The following is a 14,694-nucleotide window of genomic DNA, read 5'->3' on the forward strand; positions in this document are numbered from 1 at the left end:
TGCAGCTTCTGGAACTCCCTGATTGAGCAGATGGAATTGTGGGAAAAGATGAAATGAGACGGGTACAGTACTTCATCAACTGCAGCGTGTGTGTGCGTGCATATGTGTTTGTGTGTCTTGATACAGATCCCTTCTCTCTCTCTCTCTCTCTTTTGCTCCACTCGCTCTCTTCTTCCTATTCTCATGGTCCTCTGGGCAGCCTCAATGAGAGGCTGTTGGCTCCGGAGTAGCCTGCTGCTTTGTCTCATCATCCTTGGATCCACTCCGGTGCCACGAACCCTCTGTATGGTATTCACAACCATCTAAGAAAAAAGAATTGAGATGAAGAGATGCGTTTTCCCTGTTCACTTTTTCCCCCCTTACGAGGATTGCATCTGTCTCTATTATCTTGTTCTCCGGATCTTTTGTCTGCAGACGGCGGGCGGGCTGCATGATGCTCTGGTGAGTGTGAGGCTGTTTTTCTGCTTTAATTCTACCCTTTGGGATTGTAGTATTGTGCAGCCACTTAGGCGAGGTGAGAACTTATTGCTTGCGGAAAGGCCTAAATAATTGGCTTTAGTGTTAGTGGTGCACTTTTCTTGTTCGAACGGAGTTTTAGTGGATGTAATGCCAAAGAGGAGAAGAGGCGTTTTACACACAAATGCACATGCATGCAGATGCAGCATCTGAATGAAGCCAGTGTGTACACACAAGAAAAAGGTGCAGTAAAGCTTTCATGCTGACACCTGCAAATACGATGGAACAAGAGCACATAGTGCTCGGGAAAAAGTAAGACTTTTTGTAGGTCGTCATAAAAAAATCTTTGAACTATCGCAGAAAATAAATACAATAAATATAAGTATATAATTTTCACAACAAAAAAAAAGGCTTTTGTTGTTATTGTTTCAAAAACCATAAACTGAATTTGCTGGTATAATGAAAATTTATGAAATTATGTGTTTCTAATGAATAAACACTGGGATTGACTGTCAAAAGAAAAATATCATATGATTATACAAGCTTTAGAATAATTATATAATTAGCTATAAAATTACATTTCTGTAGAAATGGCGTGGGAATGTTTTCAGGCTTGTTGGTAAACTAACTGTTGCATTTGGCTTTTCATGGGTCGGATTTCAATACGGATGGGAGCTGATAGGGAGTTTTTTTTGTTTCTGTGGCTCTTAATGTTACATCAGAGGGTGCGATGTGAGATTTTTTTGGGTTGATTTATTTTCAAGAGCAGCAAGCAAAGCAGTATGAAGTTGGAACGGTTCAATAAATACCAGAAATACTTTTTTTGCCACCGTACAATGCAAATCTCTTGTGAAAATTATATTTAAATTTACACCAAAACTTTTTATAACATAAACTTGATGACATGTGACCCAAACGTGTGGATGCTACAAAGGCAAATCTCTTCTCATACCACAACTATGGTGTACCCATATGCGGAGTTGAAGGATTGCCGAAAAGTGTCATTGCATGTAACTGACTTTCCTATATATGATTTTAAAATGCTGTCTATAAAAGTTGTAAAGCAATAAAAAAAAAAAAAAAAAAAATTAATGAAATGAATACAAAAAAATATTTCTATAATGGATCAAAATTATTTCTCGAACAGACCATGTGACTAGCACCTGAGATAGTTATTTGCTTTGCGTAGCCGAAACCACCTGAGGACTGAAGAGGCAAGATGGATATATGTAATTTTTTCAAACTTAAGCTTTCAAAAGCGACAACAACGACTGAGCAAGAACCAAGGATTGAAAATGTGGACCAAGAAACGCCAGAGAGCACCGCCAAAATGGTGAGCGGAGTTTCAATTTGCCCCACTAAAGGTGCTAATTGTACAACAGAGCCACCAACAGTGTCTTGCCAACGTAGTTACTCCCCGTCAAAAATTGTATCCCCTGGCCACGGGAGCGCACACACACACACACACTAGTTATGAGAAATGATGCAAATCAGTAATGCACAGTGGCTATGCCCGGCGGATTTAATTTTTGACAGGGGTAACTACATTGGCACACATGACACCGGCGGGCGTACCATATTCAATGGATGACGATCTAGGCGAAAAGTATAGCGTTTCTAAGCAGCCTGATTTAGAATTCCTCCCAAGAATGATGGGAAACAAATAAACGTTCATTTTCAACTATTATAAATATTCTTGTAAGTTAATGTTATTGCTGACACTGCGTTTCAGGGTCATCAGGATAATGTATTGTGGCCCCCCCTCTGCCCCAAAAGTCAAACTCCGCCTATGGACGTACCGTCCGTTCCATTGTTGACAAATTGTCATGAGTCGATACAACATAGATTACTACAGCTTTCTTATGTTGCGGGATGTTGTACTTGCTGCTCTATGGCTATCATCACATTTTGCTACCTCTTTCATCACACGTACCCTTCTCTAGTGACCAAATAATATCACGATCAAGTAAATTCACTTGGTAGGTATATTTTCCGTGTATGAAGATGCAAAACGTTTTTGTTTCGTAAGCTACATTTACACAAGCATGCACACCGCAATAGGCACACACAAAGCGCCATCTCCAGAGGTGGTGCATTATTTATAAAGTCGTCTGGAGCTGCACCTCCTACCCAGCACCACCACAGTATATGTAACCCCTCTCTCTATATATATCTCTTCTCTCACCTTCTTTCTTCCTCTTTTTTCACAGACTGTGAGGAGTGCACAAAGTGAAGTGCAATGAAGGGTTTACTTCAGCGTGGTCTTATTTGATTCTCCAGCTATCCCTTTATGCAGACATCCGATATGTGTGTGTAAATGAAATTTGGTCATTTGTATTGAAAGCTTGTTTGGCTCTTTGCAGGGAATTGTTGGAAAGTAAGTGCTTTAAAACATTGTGTTCCTGCTTAGTTGTAATTGTTATTTTTTTTTTATTTTGCAATGATGTACAACTTTGCTGCACCATACTGAAAAAATGGGCTTTTATATCATTTTGATTTCTTTATTTTGCTACCAGTAAGGACTGGACATGTTGAATTAAGAGAAGCAACTGTCAGTATAACGCAGTCCAGATTCATAATACTGCAAAGTAAAACCACAAAAATCTTGAGTTGAGTGTGATGCATATATAGCAAATAAAAAGGGTCATTGTGTATTTGTGTGAGTACAGGAACCATATGCAGAATTTTACAAACATAAACAGTGTAAAATAATAATACATTTTATTTTAAGTCGCCTTTCTGTAACTGAAGGTCACCGCACAATAATTTAAAAAAACAATTCAACAAATTAAAGACTGAAAACACTAAAAATAATTAGGTATAGAACGTTTATAACAATTAAAATACTAATAGATAAAATTAATTAGCAGTAAACTAAAACACGAAGAAATTATTATGGATAGGAGAGTCTGAACAAGTGAGTTTTGAGTGTGGATTGAAAAAGGGGGATTGAGTCAGTGTTCCTGGGTGGTCGGGAATTCTAAACCCGGGGAGCAGAGCGGCTGAATGCTCTGCTCTGCATGGTGCTGACGCGAGCGGGGGGATAGACAGGTGTATGGACGTGGAGGATCTGAGGGCACGGGAGGAAGTTGTAGCATGGAGGACGGAGGTATGACGGGGCGAGGTTGTGGATGGCCTTGAATGTGAGGAGGAGAACTTTGAACTGGATGCAAAAGTGGACCGGAAGCCAATGGAGCTGGCGGAGAACTGGAGTGATGTGGTAGATGAATGGGGTACGCAGGCTATGATGCGAGCGGCTGAATTCTGGACCTGTTGGGGTTTATGGAGGGTCTTTTGAGGGAGGCCAAAGAGGAGAGAGTTGCAGTAATCCAAGCGTGAAGTGACAAGACTATGAACCAGGATGACAGCAGAAAGGGGGGTGAGAGAGGGGTGGAGGCGGTTGATGGTGCGTAGGTGGTAGTGGGCAATCTGGGTAATGTTATGATTGATGTGTGAATGGAAAGAAAGTGTACTGTCCAGGATGACACCCAGGCTCTTGACTTGGGGGGAAGGGTGAAACAGTGGAGTTGTCAATGGTGAGGGGATGGCTATGGTATTTGAATATGGTGGATTTGGAGCCGATGAGGAGCTTGGTTTTCCTGCTGCTGAGTTTGAGGAAATTGTGGGTGAGCCATTTTTTTATTGATGCTGTTATCTAAAACAGCAGCAGAAATGACAAAAATACCATGTTGCTTTTGTTGAAAGATCCCTCTAAATAGTTTATTTTTTCATTTGTTTTTTTACATTTAATTATATATGCCATTTTGTTAATTTCCCTTTTTTATATATAAAAATAAAAATTGTAAAAATCTATATTTTTGTATTTATCATTCATTATTTTTTGTTGTGTTATCTTTTTTATTTGTCCTACACTATTAGCCATTCGTTTTGAAATAAAACATTCATTCATTTTCCATGCCGCTCCTCCTCATGAGGGCTGTGGAGGTGCTGGAGCCTACTCTGAATTAGTTGCCAGCAGGGCACAATGAGACAAACAAACATTCATGCACACAACCGTACCTATGTACAATTTAGAGTGTAGTGTTCAATCAGCCTACCACGCATGTTTTTTGGGATGTGGGAGGAGAAAACCTATGCAGGCACGGGGAGAACATGTAAACTCCACACAGGCAGGGCTGTTGGCCAGGTTTGAACCCTTGATCTCAGAACTGTAAGGTGGATGTGCTAACAACTCGGCCACCATGCTGCCAGAAAAAAGATGTTTCACAATTCAAGTAATATCCATTTTGTTTTCTTTTTTTTTTTTTTTTTTTTTTTTTTTACATTTCAATTTCTCAATTAAAGCGTGTATATTGAATGTTTTTGTGTATTTGATTCAGCTTTTTTCATGTGTTATTTTTTCTTTATGTGCATTTGATTTTTTTTTTTAAAACATCGTTTTTAATTTACACCACTGCAAAACCCAACCACAAAAGTGAAAAGAATTGTTAAACGACTGTGCCACTCCAAATTAAGCTTTGACGAAAACTGTTGCTGTCTGACATTTACCAACATATCTTGCCAATACGGGGCGGCGGTGGCGCAGATGGTTGAGTGAGTCGTCTTTCAATCCTAGGATGGGGGTTGGAATCTGTTTTCCGCTGTTGCACATTGTCGCGGTGTCCTTGGGCAAGACACTTAATCTCAGTTTTTCCCAGTGGTTCTGGCAGTGCTCTGCATTGCAGCAGCATTTCATTGGTGTTTGTGAATGTGAACACTTGTAAAGTGCTGTGAAACCTGTCTGTGAAAGGCACTATATCAGTAAAGTTGCTGTCTTCCTTTCCCTCTTGCAGTCACGGTAACAGATGTGCCGGCTGACTGATGCTCATGGCAACGTGCTGAAAGCCACGCCACAGTATTTTGCAACAGAAGCAGATTGGCAAGAGATTAAAACGCAGGAAGACCACCACTAATTTTCTCCTAGCTCGGACGAGGGGAAAACCTCTGTGAATGAACCACAATGGAAGAAGAGGAAGATAATCTAACATCTGTCCTATGATGTGGCTTATTCTATGGATACCTGAATGGCACTGGTGAGTAAGTTTCAAGAACTGTTCTCTTGGTAAATATTAAGCAAGTCCATTTCCTTCCCCATCAAATTTCAAGTGAGTCGCGACTCGTTACTTCCATGAAGTTTGAATGATTAAGAAACAATTGGATCATATGGCGTAGAACTGATGGTGGCACGATTTACACTTTAGTAAGTGACGCAACTGCTACCCCTCACCTCCACAAAAATAATAATTTCTTTTATATAACTTCACTATATTTGCTATTCATTTTGCAACTCATTTGATAAATAAAAGTATGGCTTTTCATGGACCGATCACAAACAGAATTGAAATTATTCTTTACATACAATATGTCTTAAAGAGGGGAAATGTGTGTGTGTGTGTTTTTTTTTTCAAATAACATTTGACAAAGCGAGTCTCAAATATTATGCATCAAAAATCCTTTTTAACCAAGTTACAAAAAAATTCAATTAGCATGTGCTCTGAACAGCAGAACATGAAACAAAATGGCTGACATATTGTTTGCTTTTCTACAAGAGGAATCTAAATACAGAATTGTGTTTTTTGAAAAATGCACCATAACAAAAATGACCCAGTGGCACTACTGTAATTTTTCCCCACCCCTATGTACAGTATATTTGCAGATAGCCACTTTGCTCTCGCAAACCTCTCTTTCAACACATTCAAAATCATGGGTTCCAAATCCAAGCTCAGTATTGTCCTTTACTTTGCTGTCTATTTAATTAAATAGCTAACTTGACTGAGACTAGTTAATGTTTAACCACCCATTGTTTAGCAAAACTGTGAGAGTAACATAGCTTACTTGTCTTTATTGTTTTTACGGGCTAATGAAGTTAGATGTTGTAGTTGTTGAATCTCTTGTCACCATTGTTGCAATCCATTCCCTTAGTCTGAGTGAAGTAAACCCCAGTGAATACCAAGTCAAAGTCAGCTAAGTTTTAATAGGTTTATTGAGCTTTCGGTTAAGCTTTCAGAATGTACCTTTACTGTAGAGTTGAACTTAATTTGACCTCCTCTATATTTCTAAATGCTCATGGCTGATGGTGTTGCATCTTTGTAATTTTTGCTCAACTTGCTTTTTTATAAATTTTATTTTTAGGAGCCGAATGACTGAATGCCGTTTAATCCATGAATGGGCCAATACATTTGCTAGGTTCAATTAGAATGAGGTAGTTGAACAGTATTCATTCATTTTAAATTTCATCTTGAAAATTTAGCCCAAATTCAATTCAATAACTAAATGAATATTTTATACCATAAAAACACCAGCTTCCCAATCAGGGCGAGTCATCAACCATGGCCAGACAAGACACATCATGCTTCCTCCATGGCTTTGACCTCAGTGCCCATTTCGTCAACATCAGGCCCCTCGGTGCCGGGGGCACTGGGCTGGTCCTGTCAGCCGTGGACCAGCGCACAGGAAGCCGCGTGGCCATCAAGAAGTTGGCCATGCGCGATCCTGTCACGGTGAAGCACGCGCTGAGGGAGGTGAAGATAACTCGCAGGTTGCATCACGAGAACGTGGTGCGGGTACATGAAGTCCTGACACCCCACGGACGACCGCCAGCTAGGGACCCGGCACAGCTTGGTGCGCTGTACGTCATCCAGGAGTGCATGGAGACGGATTTGGCCCGACTGCTGGAGCAAGGAGCATTGTCAACAGGTACAGATACTGTAGATGATGCAAACTAGGTTTTCATTGAAAAGGTTTGGTTTTGTGAATCATAATCACAATGATAATAAAGGATTAGTGCTACAGTAACACTTGCTCATTTTTGTTTTTGATTCCCTTTCAAGCAAATAGCTACCAATTTAAAATTTGACAGTTAACAAGAAAACCATTAGTCTGGTGAAAAGCCTACATACAATACATTGTGGGTGCTTTAAAAATCCGGATTAGATGTAGTTGTGTTTACACTTGAGAAATGTAATTTGTTGAAACAAATTTTAGTGTAATAATGTTGTTAGTTTCACATTTCGCTATATAACATTTTGCAAACAATACAATAATTTTTTTTTTAGATCTCATTCAAATAAATGCTGGTGCTATTTAAGCCAATCAAAGTGAGTATAGTGATCCCTTGTTTTTCGTGTTTAATGGGGACCAGCCCCCCGCGCGAAACTCGATAATCCGCGGAGTAAAGGTGGAGCCTATACATATATAAATAAATGTTTTGTGCACAGCAAATGTCAGAATTATAATACAAATGAAATATATATGAAAGAAAACAGTGATTTGTACATGTATACATGCGTGTATCTTAACATTTTTAAATAAAATAACACTCCAGCGGCTCTTTCCTTGACTGATGATGATGAAGAAACACCTGTGCCATTCACTGAAGATGATGAAGAATACACAATGCACAGGTGTCAAGGGAGCCTTATACAGTACCTCAAAAATCCACCAAAACCCAAAACAGCAGATTTGGAAGCGCAAATTTGGGCGGGATCTCTGTATTTCCAGATTGTCCTGCCTACTCGTCACGCATTGGCTAATGGCTACCCACTGTAGTATGCATGTCTATTGGAGAAACAAGTTTTAATAGCTACAGAAAGAGAAGAGGACTTCACTTGAGTCTCAGACAGAGAAAGGTGGAAGACAGAGATAGATTGCACAGTTATACAGAAACGAAAGAGTGTGTGCTTTTCTTTGCGATTTTTTTCTTTTTTCAAGTGTATCTATGTTCATGAACTATACACCCATAGGGTGACTGATATTTTTATGTTTTGTGTTTTTTTTTTCTCCGTTATCATAGTTCTTTGAAATTCGTTATTTGCATATTTAGATTCTTTGCACAAACATACAGTATTTCAAATGAAGGTCATTATTTTTTTTTCTCTTGCTTCAATTCATATGATGAAGCTTGAACTTTTTTTTATCTCAACACTGGTGCACACCAATCAAGTGGATAATAGAGTGTTTGCAACTTTCCACACGATCAAACAATCCCTGGTGCATTTCCAGACAGCAATGTGACTTAAGTTGTCGATATCTACCTAGGTCATGCCACACTGCTATTCTACCAGCTGCTGAGGGGCCTCAAGTTCATTCACTCATCCAACGTGTTGCACAGAGACCTAAAGCCTGCCAACATCTTCATCAACACTGACCAACTGCTGCTCAAGATCGGCGACTTCGGCCTGGCCCGGATAGTTGACCCGCACTATTCTCATAAGGTACGATGAAACAAACGGTTAATTTTGCTCAAGCCATTATTACAATCAAATGCAGTAAAGAATGATTACTATTTTAAATTTGAATTATATTTAGTCAGAATAAGATGGTTGCAAATCAAAAATCAACGATGTAATAATCAACTGTAACATCAGTGGTAAATATCAAATGATATATTAAATGCAGAGGTAGATAGTAAGGCGTTACATTTACTTCGTTACATTTACAGATATGATCGTGTTATTTTTGATGGTAGAAAATATGTTTATCCGTGCATGGGCGCGCTGACGCTTCATCTCTGCATACAGTATATTTCCGGTCGTAATTTGATGATTTTTATGTATTTTTTGGCCTAATATGGAGATGTGGTTGGTTATAGTGTAACAATAAAAGTTTATATAAAAGACGTTGTGCTAAGAAAAATGATACCAAGCAAGATACACAGAGCATGTTAAACTTTTTGAACATAGTATATAGAGAAACGAAATGGTATCTAAAAGAAATGACCAAAAACCAGCTATATAAGGGCCACAAGGGTTGAAAATATTTAGGACCACAAGGGTTAAAAATATTTTGGAAATAGGCTGTGGCAACTGTCTCTGATGTTAAAACCGAAAATAATGAACACCTGTGGCCTCAAATACAAAGCATGTTTCACATACACACCATGCAAAAGAGCAGCTACATAATATGTAATTTCATCTTTTTGTGTCTGATTCATTACATTGTTTTAATCATAAATCAGACATTGTACGCAGTTACGTAGCACTTAACTATACTTTTCACTGAACTTTTTTACTACTGGTGTAGTACTTGAGTAATATTATTTTGAACTGTACTCTTATTTGATTAATATTTTTCACTATTTTACCCACCTCCGTATAAATGCTACAAGTTAAAATAACGCGGTAATAAAGTTTAATATATATATATATATATATATATATATATATATATATATATATATATGTATATATATACAGTGAAAACTGAAAAGTGGGGCGTGCAATATTATTCGGCCCCTTTACTTTCAGTGCAGCAAACTCACTCCAGAAGTTCAGTGAGGATCTCTGAATGATCCAATGTTGTCCTAAATGACCGATGATGATAAATAGAATCCACCTGTGTGTAATCAAGTCTCCGTGTAAATGCACCTGCTCTGTGATAGTCTCAGGGTTCTGTTTAAAGTGCAGAGAGCATTATGAAAACCAAGGAACACACCAGGCAGGTCTGAGATACTGTTGTGGAGAAGTTTAAAGCCGGATTTGGATACAAAAAGATTTCCCAAGCTTTAAACATCTCAAGGAGCACTGTGCAAGCCATCATATTGAAATGGAAGGAGCATCAGACCACTGCAAATCTACCAAGACCCGGCCATCCTTCCAAACTTTCTTCTCAAACAAGGAGAAAACTGATCAGAGATGCAGCCAAGAGGCCCATGATCACTCTGGATGAACTGCAGAGATCTACAGCTGAGGTGGGAGAGTCTGTCCATAGGACAACAATCAGTCGTACACTGCACAAATCTGGCCTTTATGGAAGAGTGGCAAGAAGAAAGCCATTTCTCAAAGATATCCATAAAAAGTCTTGTTTAAAGTTTGCCACAAGCCACCTGGGAGACACATCAAACATGTGGAAGAAGGTGCTCTGGTCAGATGAAACCAAAATTGAACTTTTTGGCCACAATGCAAAACGATATGTTTGGCGTAAAAGCAACACAGCTCATCACCCTGAACACACCATCCCCACTGTCAAACATGGTGGTGGCAGCATCATGGTTTGGGCCTGCTTTTCTTCAGCAGGGACAGGGAAGATGGTTAAAATTGACGGGAAGATGGATGCAGCCAAATACAGGAACATTCTGAAAGAAAACCTGTTGGTATCTGCACAAGACCTGAGACTGGGACGGAGATTTATCTTCCAACAGGACAATGATCCAAAACGTAAAGCCAAATCTACAATGGAATGGTTCAAAAATAAACGTATCCAGGTGTTAGAATGGCCAAGTCAAAGTCCAGACCTGAATCCAATCGAGAATCTGTGGAAAGAGCTGAAGACTGCAGTTCACAAACACTCTCCATCCAACCTCACTGAGCTCGAGCTGTTTTGCAAGGAAGAATGGGCAAGAATGTCAGTCTCTCGATGTGCAAAACTGATAGAAACATACCCCAAGCGACTTGCAGCTGTAATTGGAGCAAAAGGTGGCGCTACAAAGTATTAACGCAAGGGGGCCGAATAATATTGCACGCCCCACTTTTCAGTTTTTTATTTGTTAAAAAAGTTTAAATTATCCAATAAATTTTGTTCCACTTCACGATTGTGTCCCACTTGTTGTTGATTCTTGACAAAAAATTAAAATTTTATATCTTTATGTTTGAAGCCTGAAATGTGGCGAAAGGTTGCAAGGTTCAAGGGGGCCGAATACTTTTGCAAGGCACTGTATATATGTATATATATATATATGTAATACAGTATATATGTATATATGTATATACAGTATATATGTATATACAGTATATATATATATATATGCATATATATATGTATATGCATATATATGTATATATATGTATATACAGTATATATGTATATATATGTATATACAGTATATATGTATATACATATATGTATATATATAAGTATATACAGTATATATGTATATATATGTATATACAGTACATATATACAGTACATATATATGTGTATATACAGTATATAAAGATATATGTTTTGCTTATTATTCAGTTTTTAGTGTAATTGCATTACTTGGTTCCAACTTGATGTTTTTTTCCATTAATGTTGAGCAAATAGAATGTGACAAATCAACAGTAGCTGCGCTTGTTTGAACATGAAAGCCTGATGAAAGTTTTTGTTGTAAATGTAATACTTTTGATACATTTTGGAGGTTGTTAAACTTAACTTCAGTACAGCAATTTGTAATAAAGCCTCATTTTTATAACTACATTGATTTTTTTTTTTTTTTAGTAAATACAGTATTCGAACACTTGGATGTGGAGGATTTTTCTCTCTCCTCATTGTTCTTGTGACGTGGGAGCAAGTCACGCTGAAGATGGGCGAATGTGTATATTGTAATGCAATTGTAAAGATATGATTCTATTCCATTACACTCTGGAACACTCAGTGCATTATGAGAAAAGATATGAGGGCTCAACGGGATAAGAAGCATTGTTATGGGGCAGGAATGGCTCCTTGATAAGAAGCGATAGAGTATAGTATTTCAAATTACTGACTGTCTACCTTTACAGACTGATGGATGTGCTCTCAAGCATCAAGCTGGAGTAGTGGCTTATATTTCTCCCTCACACATCTCGGGTTCCAATTCAGAAACTCAGCCCCGGCATTCATGTGTGCATATTTTACCAGGTTGTGTGTTGTTTCCGTGCATACAGTTAAGCCCTATTTTGCGGGGATACTTTCGGCAATATTGTAAAAATAAATCATCCATCCATTCATTATCTGTTCCACTCATCCTCACGATTGTTGCAGGCTATTCTTCTTCAAAGTATCAAAATCTCACTTTGTTATTTTTGATTTTGTTCTTCTTGTGGCTCTAAAATGGCTAATTCTCTCTTATTTGTGGACTGATCAGAATTTGGTTGGTATATCCTTGGCATGTATACGCATTGATCATCGTATGGTGGATTTTTAAATTTTTTACACTAATTAAATTACATTAATTTGTGACTTAAAATTGAATACAATTAATTTGATCGGTACATTCTAGGTATGCATTGCATACGAATCAATCTCCGAAGCCATATTTCTATATATTTTTTTTGGTCTCAGGCCTCATTCATTACATTGATTAATTGCGGACTTATTGTTGCCCGTAGGTTCCGAGTTAGCCAGTAGAGGGAGTCGGGTGGTCTGGCAGTCGCATGTCATTTTGAATTTTTTTAAGGTTCTGATGTCGGAGAAAGTGAAGCAAAAAAGGAGCAATTAATGTGCTGTCATGCCCTTGCGTGTTTACAAGGAGTTTTGAGACCTCCCTCCACACGGTCTAAAAAAACCCCACAACCCCCGTGAGGAGAAGTGGAACAGATAATTAATGAATGGACGATTTATTTTCACAAGTTGCATTTTCTGCCATTTATAATTGATTGAGTAAAACTGATTTTTTTTATACAAGTAAATTGAGTTAAAAGCCTGATCGAATTAAACTTTTAAATCATACTACTGTCAATCTTTTGTCTCACCTTTTTAATGCTGAATTAGGTATACAGTATGTGAGTTGGAGTTGGTCATAATATACAGTGCTGGGCAAAAGTATTGGCACCCCTGCAATTCTGTCAGATAATTCTCAATTTCTCCCAGAAAATAATTGCAATTACAAATGCTTTGGTAGTCATAGCGTCATTTATTTTGCTTGCAATGAAAAAACACAAAACAGAATGAAAAAAATAATTTAAAATGTACACAAACTCCAAAAATGTGCCGGACAAAAGTATTGGCACCCTCAGCAGCACAACCTTTAGCCAAAATAACTGCGAACAACCGATTCCGCTATCCATCAATGAATTTCTTACAATGCTCTGGTGGAATTTTAGACCATTCTTATTTGGCCAACTGCTCCAGGTCTCTGAGATATGAATGGTGTCTTCTTCAAACTGCCATTTTTAGATCTCTCCACAGGGCTGGACTCATTGCTGGCCACTTTAGAAGTCTCCAGTGCTTTATCTCAAACAATTTTCTAGTGGTTTTTGAAGTGTTTTGGGTCATTGTCCTGCTGGAAGACCCATAACCTCTGAGGGAGACCCAGCTTTCTCAGGCTAGGCCCTGCATTATGCTGCAAAATTTGTTGGTAGTCTTCAGACTTCATAATGCCATGCACACGGTCAAGCAGTCCAGTGCCAGAGGTAGCAAATCAACCCCAAAACATCAGTGAACCTCCACCATGTTTGACTGTAGGGACCATGTTTTTTTTTTTGAAGGCCTCTTTTTTCCCCCCGTTAACTCTATGTTGATGCCTTCTCCCAAAAAGCTCTACTTTTGTCTCATCTGACCAGGGAGCATTCTTCCAAAACGTTTTTGGCTTTCTCAGGTAAGTTTTGGCAAACATCAGCCTGTCTCTTTTATGTCTTGGGGTCAGAAGTGGGGTCTTCCTGGGTATCCTAGCATAGAGTCCCTTTTCATTCAGACGCCGACGGATAGTACGGGTGCACACTGTTGTACCCTCGGACTGCAGAACAGCTTGAACTAGTTTGGATGTTAGTCGAAGTTCTTTATCCACCATCCGCACAATCTTTCGTTGAAATCTCTGGTCAATTTTTCCTTTCCGTCCACCATAGGCTATAAGTATAACACCATTTACCATCTAGGCAGGTTAGCCACAGTGCCATGTACTTTACACTTATTGATGACACTGCGCACGGTAGACACAGAAACATTCAGGTCTTTGGATATGAACTTGTAGCCTTGAGATTGCCCATGCTTCCTCACAAATTTGCTTCTCAAGTCCTCAGACAGTTCTTTGGTCTTGTTTCTTTTCTCCATGCTCAATGTGGTACACATAAGGACACGGGAAAGAGGTTGAGTCAACTTTAATCCATTTTAACTGGCTGCAGGTGTGATTAAGTTATTCCTACCACCTGTTATGTGCCACAGATAAGTAACAGGTGCTGTTAAAAGCACAAATTAGAGAAGCATCACATGATTTTTCAAAGGGTGCCAATACATTTGTCTGGCTCATTTTTGGAGTTTTGTGTAAATGATAATAATTCCATTTTCCCCCCAATTCTCTTTTGTGTTTTTTCATTTCAAGCAAAATAAATGAAGATATTACTACTAAAGCATTTGTAATTGCAATCATTTCTGTGAGAAACTGAGCATTATCTGACAGAATTGCAGGGGTGCCAATACTTTTGGCCAGCACTGTATACTGTACCAGGCACAACTTGTACATTATCAGGTTTAGTTCTAATCCTAACCCTATGATTTGTATGATCTGCCTCAGTGCCACTGTCAATGATGTAACTTTACTCGGGCTGTATGTGTGTATGTGAGATG

General features: G+C 38.6%; 1 protein-coding gene across 2 annotated transcripts in view; it reads left to right on the plus strand.

Moving 5' to 3' along the window:
• Window positions 1–201: 201 nt before the first annotated feature.
• mapk4 (mitogen-activated protein kinase 4) overlaps window positions 202–14,694 on the plus strand; it is a 31,980-nt gene continuing 17,487 nt past the window's right edge. The window contains exons 1-5 of one of the 2 annotated variants that reach the window (XM_057830788.1): window positions 202–441; window positions 5,250–5,489; window positions 6,589–6,658; window positions 6,759–7,152; window positions 8,494–8,669. In XM_057830788.1, the coding sequence (XP_057686771.1) occupies window positions 6,786–7,152; window positions 8,494–8,669 (543 nt within the window). In that variant the 5' untranslated portion in view covers window positions 202–441; window positions 5,250–5,489; window positions 6,589–6,658; window positions 6,759–6,785. The remainder of the gene's footprint in view (window positions 442–5,249; window positions 5,490–6,588; window positions 6,659–6,758; window positions 7,153–8,493; window positions 8,670–14,694) is intronic. The other variant, XM_057830787.1, reaches the window with a different exon arrangement.

Source organism: Corythoichthys intestinalis, chromosome 3 (genome assembly GCF_030265065.1).
Source record: "Corythoichthys intestinalis isolate RoL2023-P3 chromosome 3, ASM3026506v1, whole genome shotgun sequence".
Taxonomy (NCBI): Eukaryota; Metazoa; Chordata; class Actinopteri; order Syngnathiformes; family Syngnathidae; genus Corythoichthys; species Corythoichthys intestinalis.